Here is a 21,798-nt window from a genome sequence, read left to right on the forward strand (position 1 = left end):
TTGGGAGATCATAGATCAGTGTTGGATGAGAAGTTGTTGCTCTCACTCTCTGCTCCCAAGGTTGCCTTTTGAATCTTGGTTTGGACTTTGAACAGACCAGTTAAGCTCATCCACCGCAAACTCTCTAATCCATGTATTTATTGCCTTGTCCACTGGCGCACAATCATGTGGTAAGGCAAAAGGGGACATCTCCAAACTGTTCCCACAAAGTTATGAGCAAAATAATTTCTAAAATCAAGCCCATAACATACCCCCCCCCCCCCCCCCCCCCCCCCCCCCATCATTTCATGGCTCAGCTGCTTCGGAGTCCATTTGACAAATTCTGGAGCGAGGAAATTTCCCGACTGAACTTGTTAAACGAGAGGCATCCAAAGGTGAGATTCGCTGAGATTTTCTCCATGAAATAACCCAATCTTTCACAAATGTTTGTGGAAACAGTCTGCATGCGTGCACTGTAAATATCTCCTCTGTGAGATCAATAAAATCCATCCATGAACGTAATTGAAAGACCATAATTGAAATTATTTGAATGGATGAGGGAATCTTTTTGATGATATTGTGTAATTACATGGACTGGCTCTTGTAATGAAGCCAAGACAACAGTATCTCACAGTGGCCGTGTAAAGCCGACATTAATAGGAGTTTGTTAAACAGTCACCAATGGAAAAGAATAATAATGAAATTAACATAAAAAAGATATTATAAACAGCAAAATATAAAGCCAAATAAAATATACTAAGTATGTAAATACAAAACAGCGAGCATTACTATCAAGTCTCATTATTGGACTGAGGTTATGGAGGCAGGTATAGGCGTACCCATAGAAGCAAAAAAGTGAATTGAAGCATTTAATGAATATAAGGGCAAACTTACAGAACAGAAAACAGGCACAGATACAAGAAATAAATGGAATGAACAATAATGAATAAAACAAGAACCAAGCAAGGGCTTAAATATTAAGTAAAACAAAGAGAACCAGTGAAATGAGCAAAGATAGGTGAAAGAAATCTTCTGAAGCCATGAAGCATATTCAATAATGCAAATATCTTCGTGTGCTCCAGTTTAAAGTTTTAACAGCAGTCTAAAGTGAGTACAGCCACGGATCAGGAATTACCTACCTTGACAGGGTATGTGGAGAAGATTCTTTTCTTTTCAAGCTGGACTTTGCACCTTGTTGCTTTGAATAATTTCCAGTAGCTTCAAAAGTTCCAGTACCTGCTTAATCGGGATATCATTATGCTTGATTTGCTAGCAAACCGCCCAGGCATTATCCCTGCAGGTGATCTATGAGGTCTTGCCTTTAGAAAGATGAGAGAAAGCAATGGAGACAAGTTGTACCCTCCTATTAAAGAAACCCTGGTTTCAGCAGAATCACAGACTGATCCACATCAAACCACAGTACAATGATGCGTAAGTCTTGCAAAAGGAGCCAAAACACAGTATTCGGCACTTCGATTTTACTTTACATAAACATGCTTTTCAGAAAGTTGCAATTTCTTTTTTATAATTTCTTTTTTCTTTTTTTTTAATGGAATCAGCTTTGTTATAAATTCTGTTTTATGAGAAATGTCATTTGGGATTTTCATTCCCGTTAAGTCATAGTAATAAAAAATAAAAATAAAAAATAAAAATAAAATAAGAGGAAACAGATTAAAAACCCCATCATGTGTAGAATGGATATAAAAATTAAATAAGTTGAACTTTTCAATCTGTATACTGAAATCAATGTGCTTTGATCTTCATAATCTGCTGTATGTAGATGGTGCACCTGAGTTCATTATAATATTTTCAATCTATCCATTGATTAACCTATGACGAGCAAAGTTAACACCAGTATTCCTGGCATGGCTCTAAAGACCAGTCGACAATGGCTTAGAATGTTGTTTACATAAGAGTATTAAAACTCAACGCATCAAAAAAAAAAGATCTAATTTCAAGTACATGAAGGCAATGCGTTTCCCCTCTATGATATACGCTAGGAACCAAAAGGATATACAAATCAGTTTACTTTCTGCATAATAGCAGAATAAAGGTTCTGTTTGGGGTAAATAGGAGCCAGGGACACATACAGCATGTGTAACTGAACATTTTCAAAAACCTGTCTTTGCACTGCTGTCACTTTAACCTTTAGGAACCTTTTGTTTGATCCTAAATATAAAGAAATTAAAACCAATTTTTATTTTTATTAGGAAAATTTAAATATTACTACTTCAAACAAACTGAATGATATGGGGTCTGTATAAATTTTGTGAAGTCAGCCTTGAACATCCTATGAAACTGTTCACTATGAAGTGGGCAAAAATCTACCTGATGACAAGGGCTGATTACAGAGGCTCTTACTAGAAAGATGAGCAAAGTGCCTTTATCCCCATCAGCTACTGATATGCATTATTTAAAGCAGCTGCAAACTGAATTTTCTGAAATTCGAAATGAATAGATTTGTGCAGACATTTGTGCAGATTTGATGCCAACACAATACTAAATTCTGTTGTCATGGAGCCTTTGTATATCTTATTTGTTGCTCACTATCATTCAGTTTCCATGCTGATGGAAATAAAAAGTGCAATAAGAGCCTAAAAAACCAATTGAATAATTTTGATTGCATAACAGTCCCAGGTTCAGCAGACAGTAATGATGACAATGATGGTTGTTGTGATGATAGTGCAGTATCAAATTGCAGCTAGATGTCACAAAGAAAGATAACACTGGAGATAGATAATAGGTAAATGATGGAAATTACTTTCTTGGTGTTTCAGGTGGATTTTGTTTAGTTTATACTTATAATTATGTCTCAAATTCATAACAGATGTAATCATTATATCATTAATGAAAGGCTTTTAAGGACTTCTTCACACAGTAAGGGAAACATCTGCTTCTCAGGATGTGGTTTCAGTCATACCTCATACAAACAATTAAATGCTTCATTAGGTGTATCCGGTCTGTTTGAGACAGATCACCGCAAATAAAGGATGAGAACATATTATTGCTTCTTATAGATTTGGATAAGTAGAAGAGATCATTGCCTTGCATAATATGAATATCAGATGCAAGAGGTCCTGATTGTTTGTACTCATACAGTTGGATGAATATCAATGACTGTAGGCATCAAACACACTGCAATTAGTCAGAACAGAAGGACCCAGTAAGCATGCAACACAGACAGTGGGATAACTTGAAAAGCGTTTATTTAAGCAACGGGCTACGGATCTGCGGTAGCAGCAGCTAGGTCGTATAATGAAGGTACCTCTTAAAGAGAAGAACACAGATTAGAGACCACCATAATCAGACACAGGAGTACCATAATCAGACAGGATATTCCACAGGGTGAAGACAAGAGGCAGATCCAGGTTTAAACCACAGAAGGATCTAGCAGATGTTCAAAGACAAGTCAGGCAAATAGATCAGAACAGGGATGTCAGGATCAGACAATCAGAACACAATAACTTACCCAAGAAAAACTCTCACCAAAGGGCTCAAGAATAATCTGGCACTGATGGCTGGGACCAAGCAGCTTAAATATAGGCAGGAGCAGGTGGATCAGATGAACATTAATAAAATACCGGGCAGAGTTAGACAGGTGAATGAAATGAGCAATTATTCCAGCTATCAGCGCCAACATCATGACACATATTGCTGAAACAACAGTGTCTGATGGAGGGTGATTGAAGCACACATGGAGAAGAAAGCCGTTCCTATGCAAGTAAGCTTAGGGTTTACTGAACCTTCAAATAGGGCAATGCTTCCATGCATATTTTAAAGTTAATAAAGCCTTGGTTTTGTAAGAAGTGCAGTATGAAATTAGAGTTGCCATTGCAGTCATCTCACTTAAAAGATTTTCATAGGAAGATGATGGCAGCACACTATCCTTGGTAATGAAAGGAGACTGTGCTATGCAACCTCACAACAAAAAATTAAATAAAAAAATGCATTTCTAAAGACAGAAAAAAAGGATTACATTTGCACATGCTAAGCTATACATGCTAAACAGTGTGCAACGTTTAGAACATTGCAGACTTTGCAGACAAGACTAATAAAAACCTAAGTGTTTCCAAAGACAAATGAATTAATTTACACCAAATCCAGGAGGCACTCCTCCCCAGGTATTTTTCTATAGGTTGTCTTATATTTAGTTTCCATTAACATTTATCATACCAAGTTAATTGCTTTCAAAGAATAAAATTTTACCACGTGATATAACCGGCGTAGTCATGATGCATTGCAAATCTCTGAAATTATGTAATTTGCTCAGTGCACATAATTCTATATAGTCCATCAGTATATTTATGCATTACATGCATGTTGCATCTCTAGCTTAAAAAAACCCTCACATTTGTTCAGATTGGTGCAAAGAACTACTGATTCTGCATACCTTAAGAAAACTGCTGTTAGGTTTTAAACAAAGTTCGTGTGAATGTTTAATTCTTTTACTGTTGTCTTATTATCTGTTTTTTATGGCCTCTCTTTGTAAAAGAAACCCTTACAGATGTAGAAAGTCCTGTTATCAGCAGCAGCAGCTAATCGTCAGGTGGTATGACTTCATAAATATAGCACCCTTGTATCTAATTCTGCAGAGCTGCACAGTTAACCTGAAGATACTTAGGATACAGAGGGCATATTGTTAGACAATCAGGTGAAGAGGAGCAACTAAAAATTTCAAACAAACCTAGCTAGACTAAATGGTGAAGAGTTTGTCTTAAATGCAACCATGCTGAATCCACGTTTGCTGAGAGTGAAGAATGCCCTGATTCGACAATGTATGGCTGAGTTCTTGGGAACGTTTGTCTTGATTGTAAGTTGAACTGATTTATACATTTTTATTATTTCGTGACATGTAGAGCCTGTATTACCTTTTAGAGTGGTAATATAATCAAACATCTATTCTTTGACAAGAAAAGAGTCAGTAAAGTAAATTACGGACTGGTCGAAAATCGGCCAAAATTATACCGGAGCTGCAGTGACCTGATCAGTCAATCAGCATTTATTTTAGAAAACCTATTAGATAGATGAGTATAGCACAAGGTGCATAACAGAGCTTCAAGCCAGAGAGAAAAAATCTTGGTAAATCTTCTTTATAAATAAATGATATTTATCTATAAATAAACCTGTTAGAATTCTTAATAATTTAATAATGTAATAGAAAACACTTGATGCAATGAATTAGGTGTGAGACAAAAGCAAATCTGAAAAAGAGGTTAGACTAAGATGATTTTAACTTTGTCTATTTTAAAAGTTTAAAACTGATGTAACATGTTGCTTAACAGCATACTTGCAGCTGAGTTTTGTTGCAACTTGAAAGGATTTATAGTTTGACTTTGTTTGTTGTTTGTTTGTTTTTTGTTTCACCATTTTAACTTCCACAAGTCATACAAAGGCATACAGTTTTTATTTAAACTGAAAGGGGGAAAGTTTTGAAAATATTTAAATTAACTTTGAGTAATCATTGATATAACTTATTACTCCATCTACACATTACAAAAGCATAGACAAGTGTCTAATTAATATCAAAATATTTAGTCATGTAAAAATAATCCGGCCATTCTATTTCCATGACAGTTAATTCTCAGCAAATACTGATCATATATTAATGATCATATATTATATATATATATATATATATATATATATATATATATATATATATATATATATATATATATATATATATATATATATATATATATATATATATATATATATATATATATATATATATAAAAACTGTTTTCTCACCCCTCGTGGGGTGGTATGTGTCATCCTCAAGCTCGGGTCCTCTACCAGAGGCCTGGGAGTTTGAGGGTTCTGCGCAGTATCTTAGCTGTTCCTGCGCTCTTCTGGACAGAGACCTCTGATGTATTACCTGGAATCTGCTGTAGCCACTCTCCCAGTTTGGGGGTCACAGCCCCTAGTGCTCCAATTACCACTGGCACCACTGCTGCTCTTACTTTCCACATCTTTTCTAGCTCCTCCTTCAGTCCTTGGTATTTCTCAAGCTTCTCGTGTTCTTTCTTCTTGATGTTGCTGTCACTTGGGATTGCCACATCTATCACTACTGCCTTCTTCTGCTGTTTGTCGATCAACACGATGTCTGGTTGGTTAGCCATCACCTATATATATATATATATATATATATATATGCATGTCTTTTGCATATTTTTGTATAAATGTCCAAATGCTGGGAACATTACTCGTAAATACTTCTCTCATACAACATTCTGATTGGTTGTATGCCTTTAAAAGTGCCGTAAATTCTGAATATTTGCAAGGTTTTATTATGTATAGGTGCTCCAGATGTTTGAATATTTTAACCAAAATTAACAGTTTCATGTTTAAAGAACTGATATGTTGATTACTAGTGTTTATGGCTTTAATTTTTTTTAGAATGATTCAGAACTGTTGTTTATCAGATCCAAAACAGGGCATATATTATCTTCAGTCTGTAATCTGAGGATTCTTATCTTCTTGTTTTTGATAAGTTTACCTTTATTGCCAAAGGTATTGAATGAATAACCTTAACACCTACACGACCTTTAATGTTTGATAATAACAAAGGCTTTGACATGACATTGGCCGACTTTTTCTGCTGTAGCAGCTTCAGCTCTTTTAGCAGAGCTTTTTATGCAGCACAGAGGAATATTTAGGGAAAATTTTGATTGTTCTTTTAGAAGCCTATCAATTAGGTCAAACAATAAAGTTGGACACTAAGATCTGGGCCAAACACTGAAATCACTGGGTTGCTGAATGGCGGCCAAAATAAATCTGGAAACTTAGGTAAAATAGGAATGAGTCTGCAGAATACAAATGGAGAAAAACAGCAAAAAGAGTTTGATTTTTTGCTTTATTGCAAAAGGTGTCAGTTGAAAATATAAAGCGAAACTCAGTGTTATAAATGACAGTTTTTGGACATTGTGAAACAGTAAATGTTTTCAATCTTGGTGTTTTTAATCATGTTTTCAACATGAAATATCAACTGGCCAATTTGCATATCGGGGAGGGTGCAAACCCGCAACTATTTTATTTAGCTGCTTTGTTTTCTTAGCATAGGCTTTTGAAATGCATGTTGGCCAATACTTATGCAGATAGGACTGAATAAAAAGGAAGTTCCGTTTGCACATTTGCACTTCTGTGCTAAAGTGAAAAAAAAGTTTATTTTTTAAAAACTCCATAAACCCCATGTTTTGCAATGTTTTGTTTTTGTTTTGTTTTGTTTTTTTCCAAAGTACCAGTTTGCTTAATCACAAAAGCCATGTACCCGGAAATTAAACAAGTAGTGCTTAATTATTACAGTTATCACAGGTAACCTTGCACCTGAGCAGTGTGAGCAGGAGAGGGGACACCAGAAGGGGCTAGAGAGGGGACACCAGAGGGACCTTATACTAGAGAGGGGACACTAGAGAGGCCTGAGACTAGAGAGGGGACACTAGAGAGGCCTGAGACAAGAGAGGGGACACTAGAGGGGGCTGAGACTGGAGAGGAAAAACTGAGACGAGAGAAAAAACTGACCTTGTTGGGTGGTGGAGAGGGGCTAACAGCAGGCTGACCAGGGGAGCTCTGTAAAAACCAAGTTTTTCTGCAAATGTTATCAGGAACCTGCCCCGCTGTGCATCCAGCTGTTTCATCTCCAGTTGAAGCAATGCCAGCTGCTCCTCCTGTTTGTTTAGCTGTCTCTCCTGAGCACCAAAACTCCAAGACTCCAAGTCTGCTGGGTCCATTTTTGGCTGGTTTGTACTGTCAAGCTAGGGAGCTAGGGAAAAGGAGACATACACAAGAGAGCAAACAAGAGATATCCAAGAACTCAAATACAATAAAAAATAATTGAACACAAAATGGAGGTAGACAAATGAAAAATCAGAGATAAAACTTAAAAAGAACCAAAACCATGACAGTACCTGCATTCCACATTCTGCATCCCTGACTACCCGACCAACATCTGCACAGCTTACAGCTTGTAGATAGAAAAATATTCTGTAAAAAGAACTGTTGAGCTGTCGTTGAAGCCTGGACAAGCTTTATTTCACTAAGGGTTTTAACACTGATATCACATTAGTGTTCATATGTTCCTCATATGCTCATTACATTTCGATTACCAAGTATGACCAAGAGTCATTTAGTAGAATCCTGATGTCTATTCGCTGCTAGCTATTTCAAAGAGGGTAAAGAATCATTTGACTAAAGGTTATTGGTTATGGATTAAGCAAATAATTTAATAAAATATTATTTGGCCAAATAATGTTTTATTCACCTCATGGATTTGTATTGCGAATTGGTCTGAAAACATTCCAATTTCTGTAAAATTAGTGCAAAGCTTATTTGATCAGTTGATCATAATCCCAAATTCTTCCAGATAAACTTTGGTTTCAAACACAAAATCCATCTTAAACTGTAATATGGTTTTCACCCATGTTTCCCCTTCCTCTTTTTACATAGTAGTTAAGTTTAGTTGAGTGTCAGTAGTCTTAGTTGAGAGTGTTAAACTGAAATATGTTTGACTTGGAGCTGAATGATTTTTGTTAATAAACTCTTATATTTTGAACAGAAGTTGTGGTGAATTTATTCCATATATGTGCAGAATTAACTGTTTGACCATGATTAGTGCTCGAATCACTCTTTCATTTATTGTTCTAACACACAGCTAGTAGGGCTGTGTATCATAAAAAGTATATAACAGACGAAACAATATCTGATTAAATAAGATATTTACCACCCCTACCGGAAAGGGCAATAAACATCTTAAAGTATCAGAAATATAAATTCCCAGCTGGCTGGGAATTGAATAAAATACAAATCCACAACATTAATGTGGCATCCAATCCGGATGGACATTGAACACAAAATCACAACAGAAGGAACACAGATTGACAGTCAATTTCAAATAATGTCATGCAAATCAAATAGACAGTTGAAATGTGTTGGCAATTTGCAAGACACACTTGATAAAGAGTGGTTCTGCAGGTGGGGACCACAAACTACTTCTCAGTACCAGTGTTAATTTCGTCAACCATGACGATGACAAAAATAATTCAACGCCCCTTTTTCCCGTAATGATGACAAGACATTAACACACAAAAATTGTTTCCAGAAAATAAAAATATGACGAAAATAAAAAAATGATTTTTGTCAACGAGACTAAGACAGAAGAAATTTACGATCGATTAACCAATGGACATTAAGAAATGTAATTGATTATAATTTATTTGTAATTGTTATTATAAGTGTTTCTTGAGCTTCATAGAAGATTACGCGTTGTTGCGTTGTTTGTCCCTACACGGCGCCTGTCCCACAGTGTCTCGCATCAATCAGTCAGTCTCGCAGCACTCAAAACACCTGGCTGTTTGGAGCCATTTCGTTTACAACGCAAAGGAAAACACCGGAGGAAGGATGCCACCAAAGAGTCTGCGGCTTCAACATGGCAAGGAAGAGCACAGCGAATCTCAAGCTAATCTGAGGTGCCAACATGCTGCCGTATGGTAGAAGGTAAGGAACAGGTGGGCCTGTAGTGGTAGGAATGGGTGTGTGCGTGCGCGGACGCATGCATGTGAATGTATACCATAAATACTTCAATGTAGGACGGGGCCTTTATTTCACTCAGGTACATCTTGGTCCAATTAGAGGCAGGCCTCTATTTCTATTTGATCAAAACAGACTACCAGTGGAATAAATAAAAACGAGATTTTGTGTCTCTTTGAACCTGTAAAATACTAGGTTCCTTTATTCAACAGATCAGATCAGAACGATTGTGTGGCTGGTTATACTCCTGTAGCAGTGTGTCGCAGTGAGCTTGACGCAGACATTCTTGATTTATGCTTAATATTGAAACGTGGTCTGTGCTATACACTGTGGGTCTAGATGCGGACGAGGCAATGAGGAAGTGGGGGCGAGTAGTCCGATAATGGAGGGACATGACGGCGAAAAAGAGCGGGATTCAGGTGGAAAAAGGGTCCCAGCGTTCTCGCGCACCTCGCTCTTCTAGCTGGTCAAACTTCACGAGTTGTTTTCCGCAATTTTGGTTACAAAAACAAAACAGGCCGACCTCCTGTCTGCGGCATTGTCTGCGCTAAGGACGGTACTTCCCATGCTAATGGCTTGGATTCGTTAGCAAACATTACCCCCCTGTGGTACTTGTATGTTACTATCACAAGTTGTTCAGGACTACCCAGAAACATTGTTGGTTCTAATTATAGCCCCGGCCTGTATAAGAGTCCGGCCAATATTTACCTCCGCCGACAGCCAGACAGGCCATTATTGGAGCCCCGACAGCTAATAGAATACAGGCCAATATTAGAGGATTTACAGTATGTGTGTTCACGGGCGCGCATGCATGTGGCTGTGTGTGTGCACCTTCCTGTGCCTGTATCTGTCTGTCTCTCTGTCATAGAAGAAAGAAGTTCCACTGATACTCTGGATATTAATCATTTAAATTTCTTCCTCCCAACTAGATTCCTGACACAGTGACACCACAGCCAAATCAGAGGTTGGGGAAGGAAGGGAAGTCTGTTGCAGAGATGTTGGGAGCACCCCCACCCTACAAACCTGATGTCAAAGAGCAGAAAGCCCTGGAAAACTCAATGGCAAAGTGGACTGGGCGTTCTGGCCTGCCTGCAAGGACCATTGAGGATAAAGACTTTGTGGATATGATGAAACAAGCCGACTAAAGGTTTAATGTGTACAGTGTGATATATATGGTAAAAAGAGAATCAGTGTGTGGAGAAGCTCTATTCTGCACAGTGTTATATAAATAAAATAGAGAAAAAGAGAAGATGCGTGTGAATAATTTTTATTCTGTACAGTGTGAAAAAAGCATTGTGTGGAGAAATTCTATTATTTACAGTGTTAACTAAAATGACAAAAATGACTAAAATTGGACTAAGACTAAAATTGAGTTTTGTCATTGTGTCTAAGAATAAGACTAAATAAAAAAAAAAAGCTGCCAAAATTAACATTGCTCAATACCCATTCTTTCTGACTGATGTTTTTGTCACTTTTGAATGTTGGTGGTGCCACACTCGTGGTAGTATGAGACAGACTCTATAACCCACACAGGTTGCTGAGGTAGTACAGTTCATCAAGGATGGAACATCACTGCGAGCTGTGGCAAGAAGGTTGGATGTGTCTGTCAGTGTAGTGTCTAGAAACTGAGGTGCTAACAGAAGAGAGGCCATTACACCAGGTGACATGGAGGAGGCCGCAGGAGAGCAACAACCCACCAGCTGGCCACTACCTTCGCCTTTGTCTAAGGAGGAACAGAAGGAGCACTGCCAGAGCCTTGCAAAATGACATCCAACAGGCCACAAGTGTGAATGTGAGGGCAGAAAATGTTAGAAACTGACTCCAGAGGATGGTGTGAGGGCCTGACGTCCACTGATTGGGGTTGTGCTCACAACCCAAAACCCTACAGGATGTTTGGCATTTACCAGAGAACACCAGGATTGGCAAAATCATCACTGGTGCCCTGTGCTCTTCAAAGATGAAAGCAGGTTTACACTGAGCACATGTGACAGGGTCTGGAGACACAGTGGAGAGCGCTCTGCTTCCTGCAGCATCCCTCAGCATGACCAGTGTTGCAGTAGGTAAGTCATGGTGTGGACTGGCATTTCTTTGGAGGCCCACTCAGTTCTCCATAGGCTCGCCGGAGGTAGCATGACTGCCATCATGTACCAAGTTGAGATGCCTTTTGAGCCCATATGCTTGAGGTTGGACCATGGTTCCTTCTAATGAAGGACAATGCTAGGCATCATGTCACTTGAGTGTGTTAACAATTCCTGTAAGATGAACGCACTGAAGCTATGGACTGGCCTGCCCATTCTCCAGACCTGAATCCGATTGAGCACTCCTGGGACATCATATGTCGATCCATCCACCAATGTCACATTGCACAGACTGTCCAGGAGTTGGTGAATTCTTTAGACCAGGTCTGGGAGGAGATCCTCAGAAGACAATCTGCCACCTCATCATGAGCATACCCAGGCATGGTAGGGAGGTCATACAGGCACGTGGAGGCCACACACAATACTGAGCCTCATTTTCACCTGTTTTGAAGACATTACATTGTTAGGATAATTGGATCAGCCTGTATTGTGTTTTGCAACTTTCATTTGTGTGTGACTTCAAATCCAGGATTCCAATCGGTAATACAATTGATTACCGATTGACATTTTATTGTTAGAACACATTCAACTTCATACAGAACAAAGTATTCAGTTAGAATATTTCATTAATTCAGATCTAGGATGTGTTATTTGAAATTTCCCTTCATACTACTTTATTGGAGTAGTGGATTTCCAGATAAACATAAGACCAGAGGTGACGCTAGGCATTTGTGTGCCGTAAAGCAAAAATTCTGTTTGTCATGCCCTCCAACTGGAAATGACTGATATAGCATTTGTATTTGTTTCTTTCTTGTTATTTCCAAAATACCCTCTGAACTTTATACTGAATTTCTGGAAAAATGTAGCAATAAATAAGAGGAGAAATAAAAATTTTGAAAAAAAATCTAACTAAATTTCCACACATGGTAACTGTTTTACCTGTCATGGAGAAAAATGAATAAAGACAACTGATTTTAGGATGGATTAAAATAAGGAAATAAAATGCAACTATAAAAAGCTGTTTCAAAGAAAAAGCGAGTGGGAATGCTTCTTTCTGCTGAATTAAATTAGAAAAAAAATGCTAAAGAAACTGAATAAGAGAAAAAAAAATAAGCTGAAGAGTATGTGAAAATGTGATAGTAAGTAATCAGAAACTTCAAACTGCAAATAACAGTTGAATCATCTGAAGATTTTTTAGCGTAGAATCATTTGGCAGAATAATGGCAGAAACACAATCATCTTAAAAGTAGAACATTTTGTGAAATTTGATGAACCAGAACCAGAAGAAAAATTCCAAAAGCATCTATTTACCTGGCAGTCGACAGAAGTTCAGCTAAAGATGTTCTTAAAAAGACAAAGTCCTTTGTAAAAGAAAAGAGCAAAATCAGCAAAATGTAGTAAAAGAGTAAAAGATACAGAAACATTTTTATATCACAAGAATCAGCAGTTGTTGATGAACAACAGTGCCAAGTTTCATGTTTCCTCAAAAAAGAACATGGTGATGATGATGTAAAAAGGAGAATTTTGAAAGATTTTGTTTTGAAAATGTATTGTTTTGAGGCCCCTCAAATCTCTTGGATCTCTAAAACATTCCTTCAATATGAGCATTAGAGATGAAGATAATCTGTGCTAGCTGTTTAGCTGAGCTGTTTGGGCATAGGAAAACGCTGATTTTGGAAAAAAAAAGTCTCAGACTGAAATCTTTCAAAACAAACCATATTTTTACATTGTGAACATGGTGAAATTGTTTTTGGTAGAAATATGAAAGTTGGCATATTTGGGAATGCTTAATGCCTTCCCACTATATAAGAAAATAGGCACATCACATTGCATAGTCATTATCAAGTCAATGTACACTATAAATCATGTAATATGAGATATTATACAAATCTATCACAACAAAATTATTGTGTTAATAGAGCACAATAATATATATCTGCCAAAAGTGCTAAATTGATTATGTACATTTAATATACATGTATTTATTATACAATGCTGTGCATGTTACTGTACACTGATTAAAAAATAAAAAAATTATTAAAAAACAATTTTACCCATATATAATATATATGGGTAAAATTATTATTATTAAAATATATGTATATATATATATATATATATATATATATATATATATATATATATATATATATATATATATATATATATATATATATATATATATATATATATATATATATCAATGAACATGAATTCAACATACTGTTGTAAACAGAGAAACGGAGAAAGAAGATGTCTTTCAGTCATCACTTCACACGTTGGTGGTCACAGTTTCATTCACAACACCTGTCCCATCAACGAGGAATCAGAATCAGAATCAGAAATACTTTAATAATCTCAGGATGCAATTACTTTTGTTACATTGCTCCATCTGTAATAGAGTGACTATTATACCAGTTTGATATAACACAACTTCATACAATATATGTAATTAGGGTGCCCTCGTTCCATCTTGCCATCAGTTTGGTGTTCCTTGGCCTGGAAAACGTTGAAGACCCCTGGGTTACCACATCCACTGACACTGAAATTACCTGTGAAACCACTTCCCACGCCCGCAAACTGCTTGTTTTTGCAGCCAAATTCTACAAATGTAGGCATTTTTACTGCGCGTCTCCGTGGGAGTGGGGAGTACCAGCATGGCGGGTGGTGGCTTCACTTCTTTGAGCAATCAGAAATCTACTGAATAAATAGAGATCAGTGGGTCCAAAACTACGGGTTTGGAAGGCTGATGATTACCTAAATATTGAACAATCGTTCCAGCCACTGAATAAAGAAAACATGCCCACTGTTATGTTGAATATATGCACAGGAATAACTTTATATCAGGAAATGAGCACAGCACTAACATCTGCTGGAATGATGATGCCATCGGCCGTGATTGAAAGTAATTCTATCTTAAAAACCAGATCAGCACAAATGTCATTTTTACCTAAACACAGATAAAGTAGCACTGAAAAAGTGGGCTAAATAGTTTTAATTAAATTTTTCTGAAAAGCTTAAAGGGGGATAGTTAACCTCTGGTTGACCTGAAAAAACAATATTTAATATCTCTTAAACAACAGCAGCACATATGATCTTTATTTTTATTTTTTATACATTTTTACAACTGACCATTTTAAGTAAACAAACCTGCACTAAAGAAGCAATAACGTTTCAGTCTATTTTTTTTTCTTCACATCATTGGGGAGTCAGCTTCACGTCGCTGAAGCTCCTCCTATTTAATGAAGCAGTCGAGAGTGTAAACACTGTGCACCTGAAATGCAGGGCGGTGAACTACCTTGGGGGCTCATTTAAATCAATGCATTCACCGCCTCCTGTGTGAAAACGTCATAAGAGTTTCTACAATATTTAATTTTCCATTGAGATTAATCAAATATTTTTGAATTGAAATAAGAGTCTAAAGTCAGCTTTTTCCTTAATGTTCTTTCTTGAGTGCCACCATTTAAACAGTCGTATCATTTTAGATTCTTTTTTGATTTCTACAAGTTTGACATCATTGGAATTCTTAGATATCACTTTTTCAGGATCATTTAATAACCCAAAAGGGCCCCAGCTGGACGTGTTCATGGATTTGTCATAGCCTTTCACGTTTGAAGAGGCAGTCTAATCCTTATCCCTATCCACTAAATGTTTACACTTACTTTTATCCGTTAAAACAACTGTTGGTTGGTAAAACACTTCGGCTGTACTGAACCCCACCCCCCAACAACCACTGGGAAAAGTAGAGAAATACTTTGTCTGTAGTTGGACCAAAGTAAAGAAGGTGAAATTACCCAGGTAAATGAGTATGAAAGTATTACCCGAACCTTAAAAAAAACCTAGGCTGGGGCTGTGGCTTTTGAGTAGCAATGGAAAAGCGGCTTTTGTCTGGCTTCTCATGAATGTGCTCTTCCTAGTGTATATAGTTCTTAGATAAGACTAATGAGGAATATGTGTGTTTGTGTATTTGCATGTGCCATGAAGCTCTTTGGTTTAGCTGCAGCAGCACAGGTGAAAACAAGCAGAGAGACCAAGGGCCAAACTTTGTCAATCCATTTGTCGTGGGCTGTTGGGGTGATGTCTGCCACATTCCTTACAAAGGGGATTTCAGGTAAACATTCCTGGTAAACTATAATAATTATCTAAATGTTGTCTGGGGCTAATACATTAACTAGTAATATCCAAAAAGTATTTGTCACAGAATAATTCTTTCTTTCTCCTTAGGTGCCCACCTAAACCCTGCTGTGTCTCTGTGTTTCTGTATATTGGGGAAGCTGCAATGGGGTTACCTGGTGCCCTACTTTCTCTCCCAGGTTGTTGGGGCCTATGTGGGAGCGGCTCTGGTCTATGCACTATACTATGGTTTGTCATTCTAATATTAACCAAGGAAAAAAATCAAGGGAATGCCAAAATAACCAGTTCTATAAAGGCAGAACAATAAGAAAATAACACTGACTCTGCATCAGTTTAAAATATTTTTCTAGGAATAAATTGTATTTTCTCAATTGTAAAAAGGATTCAACCTTTTGAAAACTACTTAACTATCTTTGAACTAAAAATGTTTTTTGCAGAAAAAAGCTGTTAGAAAATCATATCTCTTGATACAGGGAAAGGACACGTGTCAGAATACTCACATACATGTTTACTACCTTAAAAACTAGTATTTTAAATAAACCTCAGATAATACAAAATTAGATTTAAGCAAAATAGGGATAATCTGATTTTGTATAGTTCCGGACTTTTTTCCATTTCAATAGTCCCAGTTTTCAAGACTTGATTTTCAAATTTCCTTTTATTCTACTATGTCTGAAGATCAATGGATCTATCCATTTTCTATACCTGCTTGTCCATCAGGTTGAAGGAGGGTTGTATCTATCTCCAGTAGTCTGGGGAAAGGTGGAGTATACCCTGGAAAGGTAATCAGTTCATCTCAGGGCAACATGCTGAACACAACATGCACACATAATTTAGAGAGACCTGTCAATCTAAGAGTCCTGTTTTGAACTGAAAGAGGAAGATAATCCATGCATGCATGGGGAGAACATGCAAACTCCCTGCAGAAAGATATAAGGCATGGGTTCAAACCCAGGACCGTCTTGCTGCAAAGCAACATCTACTATGAAATTTGACCAAAATATCTGATCAGTGGTTTTGCAGTTAAGTCAAAAGATTTAACACATTGTTGATCTACTGTAGTTGCCATTCAGATTAGTAGCCATTCAAAATTTCCCCACTTTCCTTGATGGGCCCTTGGCTGGTCCCCTACAATTCATTTTTAAACATCAGCCTTTTTACTAAAATATTATTTCTGTCATTATTTGTGGACATTAGGATCTAAAGAGAGGCGCCATCTCCTGGTTAGACCTTGTAAAAATATGCAAGAGGCAGTCACTCTAGTGGCTGGAAGTTGCAGGGAAGTGGGCAGCCATTCGGCTGGCGTTTGACTGGGAAGGACAATTTTGAATGGACTTAACTGCAACTTTTATTTAGATTTAATACTGTCTGTTCATTTTACCTACATGTTTTCTCTGACTTGAAATAAATGTATGCTTTTGAGCAGCTTAACCAGAGTTTAAAGTAAATATGTCAGACAATCTGAGAAGCTTATGGTGATGACAAGGCGTCCTTTTATCAGACTTGAAGTTCATCTTTAAAGATCAATCACACATAAAACATAGTAGTAATAATTATCAGAGCATAATTATTACCATAAAGCAAATAAAGATATTTCTGTAAGCACTGATTAATTCATACTTTCAATGTTACAAAAGGTAATGGTAAATATCCATGTCCTGTCCAGGAAAGAAACAGTTTAGTGGATGAGCTCTAAGCCAGTTTTCATGTTAAAGGGATGAAAGAGAGCACATACTGTAGAATTAGTCACGGTAAAAGTTAAGCTTTATGGTGTCACAGCTGAATGGAGTATCTGAACAGATGAAACTACAATGGAAAAAAAGCAGTCAGAATAAGTTGGATTTAAACCAAATGATTAAAAGTATAATGTATAATAAGGAAAACTGGCCCCTCTGTCCTCCAGCTACCTAAGCCTATAGCAGCATAACTGTATAGAGATGGCTCTGCTCCTATAAACATGATTTAATGGCCCCACACACTATCTAACAGACCACACATATTTTGTTCTATAGATTGCTGTCTACATTTATCTTTGGAGTTATAATTTCCGTTTTTCTGAATAAGATATTAAAATTGCCTTAATACATGTTTAAAATACTTCTATAACTTCGCCAAAATGTTTAGTACAGCAGCAATGGAGCACTGGAAGACTGTTTTTGTGCATCCTGAGGTTGAAGGAAAAGAGGAACACCCTGGCTTCCCCTGACCTTTGTAACTTTATAAACACAGATTATTGATTAAAACACTATACAAAGAAGACCCTCAGTTGATCAGTGACCATCTTTTCAAAAAGTTTTACCATTAGGACACATGATCATAGAAAATTGCTTATAGTATTTTACCTCTGAAGCTTCAGCAAAAAAAATGATAAAAAAGAAAGAAAGCAGACTTTAAAACTTTGGGTATTTTTTGGTATTTTAGGCTTAAGTTACAAATTGTGGGGTACAGTAGACTTGGCAATGAAGTCAGCAACCAAGTGGTAGATAAGAAGTGGAAGTTAAGGACAAAGAGTCTTTTTCCATAATTTTTTTTTGTACTTTAAAAAAAGTCTTCAATAGACACTGGAGGGAATTATATCATTCAATGATTATCATTCAGTGATTACATAACCTCGAGGAATTCAAAATAGGTGGAGTTTAATTAGGGTTTAATAATGGTATGAGACATGCCAGCCAGGATCACATGTTCAATAAAACCATTGAGAAAGTTGAACTTTCTTTCAATCTTATCCTTTTTATTACAGTAGGAAATCAGGTGTAGGCTGCGAAAAATATTTAAAACTAATCATATGTTTCCCATACCAAACTTTGCTTTTTGTTTTTTTTTTTGCTGCAGATGCTATAATGGAGTTTAGTGAAGGAATTTTGACTGTTTATGGCCCTAATGAAACAGCGTCTATATTTGCTACATATCCATCTGAATACCTTTCATTAGCAGGGAGTTTTCTTGACCAGGTAAGTTTTTTAAAACCGTTCTTAAGCAATTTATCTTTTAATGAGAACAAGATTAATTGTAAAAATCTTAATTTCATCAGGTAGTGGGCACTGGCACACTGTTATTGTGCATCCTGAGCCTGACCGAAAAGAGGAACACCCCGGCTCCCCCTGACCTGATTGCACCCATAGTTGCAGGGATTGTGCTTGGCATTATAATGTCCATGTCGGCCAACTGTGGTGCCGCCTTAAATCCTGCCCGCGACCTTGGACCACGCCTCCTCACACTGACTGCAGGCTGGGGAACTGAAGTCTTTACGTAAGAACTTTACCCTGCATTGCATATGAACCTCAAATCCACAGCCAGACAACAAAAGCAAAACTTCTTAACACATTTATCAGAAATGCATGCTTTGTATTTGCAATCAGTAAGATAAGCATCGCCATTTTTACAGAACACTTGATAAGAATTTTCTGTTTGTTCCACAACACCTGCATCTATTGCTCTAAGACGCAGTGACGGTTGTTCAACAAATACCTAACTTACAAGACAGTGTAAGAGTGGCTTTTCACTGCCGACTTGTTATTCATTACAAATTCAATGGAAATAGCTGTGCATATAATTAATTTATAGTCATAGCTTCCCTAAAAAAGACAATTGATCCTTCAAAGGTCAAGGGATCATTACCTAGAAAGTATAGAAGTGTATAAAGAGACATGATTTCCAATATCTTTCTGTTTAATTGTTAAAATAAAAGGCTATATTTGGCTTAAATGTAATAATTGGATAATGATCCCTGATCTCAGCTGATTAACATTGTAGTGCAATCTATTAACTTAGTCCCGGTTTGCACTAAAACATTTTGATACTTAGATCTCAGCACTACTAAATACTGATACAACCTTTTTTCTTTCTTTTTCTTCTTCAATTGAGTTTATTTATATAGCCCCAATTCACAATAAATGTCATCTCAAGGTACTTTACAGTTCACCAGATCGTACAGTCAGATTGATTCAGTTTTCTGTCTAAGGAAAACCAGCTGATCTCATCGAGTCATTGACTCAAAGACAATCTCTCACACTAAGCATGCTTGTAGCGACAGTGGAGAGGAAAAACTCCCTTTTAACAGGAAGAAACCTCCAGCAGAACCAGGCTCAGTGTGAGCGGCCATCTGCTGAGGCCGACTGGGGTTCAAGGAGACAGAAGCAGAGATACAGAAAGAAGCAGAGATACAAACGGCCACTGTCTTAAATCTCTTTAAGACTTTAGATTTTTTTATTTAATTGAGGATGATGATGATGCAATGTTAAATTCCAACAGATAAAAGCAGAACACCAAACAAAGTTTGTGATACCATTCAAACTTTTTTACCACAATTCATTTGGTGTATGTTGGGTGAGCGATATGTTATCTTTCAGTGCAGTTTACCTTTGTGTCCATAGCTGTAAACTGTCTGAATGATGAGATCCTATGATGATATGGCAACCGTGGCTTAGGAATCAAAATGGAGTGAATTGCCCAAGTTAAAGCAAAAAACTCAGTGAGGCAACAAATATCTCTTAGTTCTTGGTTGCTTCGTGAAAAAAAAATATAATGGAAAACAAGACTCATTCTTAAAATTCATTCTTGGGGTGAAAAACGAAATAAAACATTTGCGGACATTCTTTAAAGTTTATCGAATAGACCTTATAGTTTGTCTAATTTTACAATAGTCACAAATATGTTACCATGGCATTGATTACTATGGAAAACATGTAAATCTTGAACATGTTATGAATTTTCCTATTTATTATTTTTCCTCAGGTGTTACAATTATTGGTTTTGGGTACCAATAGTAGCTCCGATAACTGGGGCTCTTGCAGGCACCTCCTTGTATTTGTTCTTCATCGAATGGCAACTGCCTGATGAACCAATGGAGAAGCTCCCAACAATCTCTACTGTCATCAAAAACTCTTCTGCCATATTGGAGAAAGAAGTTGTCCTGAAGTCAACACACTTCTAGTTCCTCATTGTTAACTGGAGTACTTTCAGTCCATTTTGAATAACTACTTATTGTTCATTTTAGTTGGTTGATGATTTTTGAGAAAGATAAAGCATTTATCTCTGCAGATAAAACACTTAAATCACATTAACATATGTTAATAAGCAAACTGTGTACTTCTCTACAAGGATGAGTTACGCTTATAAATGTGTTGCATCAATTTGCCTTAACTTATCAAGAAGGTCTCAAATGCCAAAACTGATGTGAAAACAGTTTACAGAACAAGTAGGCCTGATCGGATCATTAGAAGCAAAGTGAAGGCTAAAAACCTTGCCAAGAGAAGACGGCACATAGATAATAGAAATAGAAGTCCATGTCCAGAGGAGTGTGATCACAATTTTCAAAGCTCTACCCAAATAAATCTGATTTGTGCCAAAGTTGGGCTGCTACTGATACAGGAACAGGAACCTGAGGAAACCAAGAAAAACAAAAAACAGAAACACAGAATCCAAGAGATCTAAACAATGTGTAAACTGAAACAATAAAACAAGGACTCAACAAACATAAGCGTCTACATGTCAAGAGAAGGAGATGAAATGTGATAAGTTTTGATTGTGAGTGGCATAGGAGTGGCATTCATAAGTGTTTATTATGCAATGAATGAGTTTGAGCAAGACAAAATTTACTAGGTCCTCACCAAACAATGATTCAAATCTTTTCAAGTTCACTACGTATTTCAGCTATAATTCCTTTTATTGAAAATATTAGATGAAGTTACCACTTTCTAAGCACAATAAGCATTTGTAAATAATAATGTTTAGCATGCATTATATGATAAAACTGTAATAAACACTATATCTCATTGCCTCACTGTAAAGTGTTACCTCATTTATTTATACTTGCTGGTGCTTAGTGCTATTTTCCTTTATTTATCATTTTAACTAAAGCAACACTAAAGTCATGTTCATCAACAGCAGCAACAATGGCAGGACGTACTTTATTGATGCTGAACTTAAATGAGAAAATCATTATTTACATATATATAAAAATTGAGAGTGAAGTGAGAGTTTGGACCTTTTATGTAAATTAAATAGTTCAATATAGATTCCATTCAAAAACAGTTCATTGGTGCCATAGGGAAATTAAATAAAAGAATAATTAAATAGA

At 36.7% G+C, this 21,798-nt stretch overlaps 1 protein-coding gene across 1 annotated transcript; it reads left to right on the forward strand.

The window, feature by feature from the left end:
• The first annotated feature begins 4,565 nt into the window (after positions 1-4,565).
• LOC119786702 (aquaporin-10-like) lies at positions 4,566-21,555 on the forward strand. Its single transcript, XM_038290181.1, has 6 exons — positions 4,566-4,789; positions 15,567-15,693; positions 15,807-15,944; positions 18,552-18,670; positions 18,751-18,968; positions 20,454-21,555. The coding sequence occupies exons 1-6, from the start codon at positions 4,706-4,708 to the stop codon at positions 20,650-20,652; spliced, it is 885 nt and encodes a 294-aa protein (XP_038146109.1). The 5' UTR covers positions 4,566-4,705; the 3' UTR covers positions 20,653-21,555.
• The last annotated feature ends 243 nt before the right edge of the window (positions 21,556-21,798 follow it).

Source organism: Cyprinodon tularosa, unplaced genomic scaffold (genome assembly GCF_016077235.1).
Source record: "Cyprinodon tularosa strain WSP-4 unplaced genomic scaffold, ASM1607723v1 ctg277, whole genome shotgun sequence".
In the NCBI taxonomy this organism is placed as follows: domain Eukaryota; kingdom Metazoa; phylum Chordata; class Actinopteri; order Cyprinodontiformes; family Cyprinodontidae; genus Cyprinodon; species Cyprinodon tularosa.

Bases quoted from the DNA above. Each gene is read 5' to 3' on its own strand.
- LOC119786702 (XM_038290181.1), top strand. From the start codon at position 4,706: ATGCTGAATCCACGTTTGCTGAGAGTGAAGAATGCCCTGATTCGACAA. The intron at 15,945-18,551 runs GTTTGTCATTCT...TTTTTGCTGCAG, and splicing joins GGTCTATGCACTATACTATG to ATGCTATAATGGAGTTTAGT. The intron at 18,969-20,453 runs GTAAGAACTTTA...ATTTTTCCTCAG, and splicing joins TGGGGAACTGAAGTCTTTAC to GTGTTACAATTATTGGTTTT.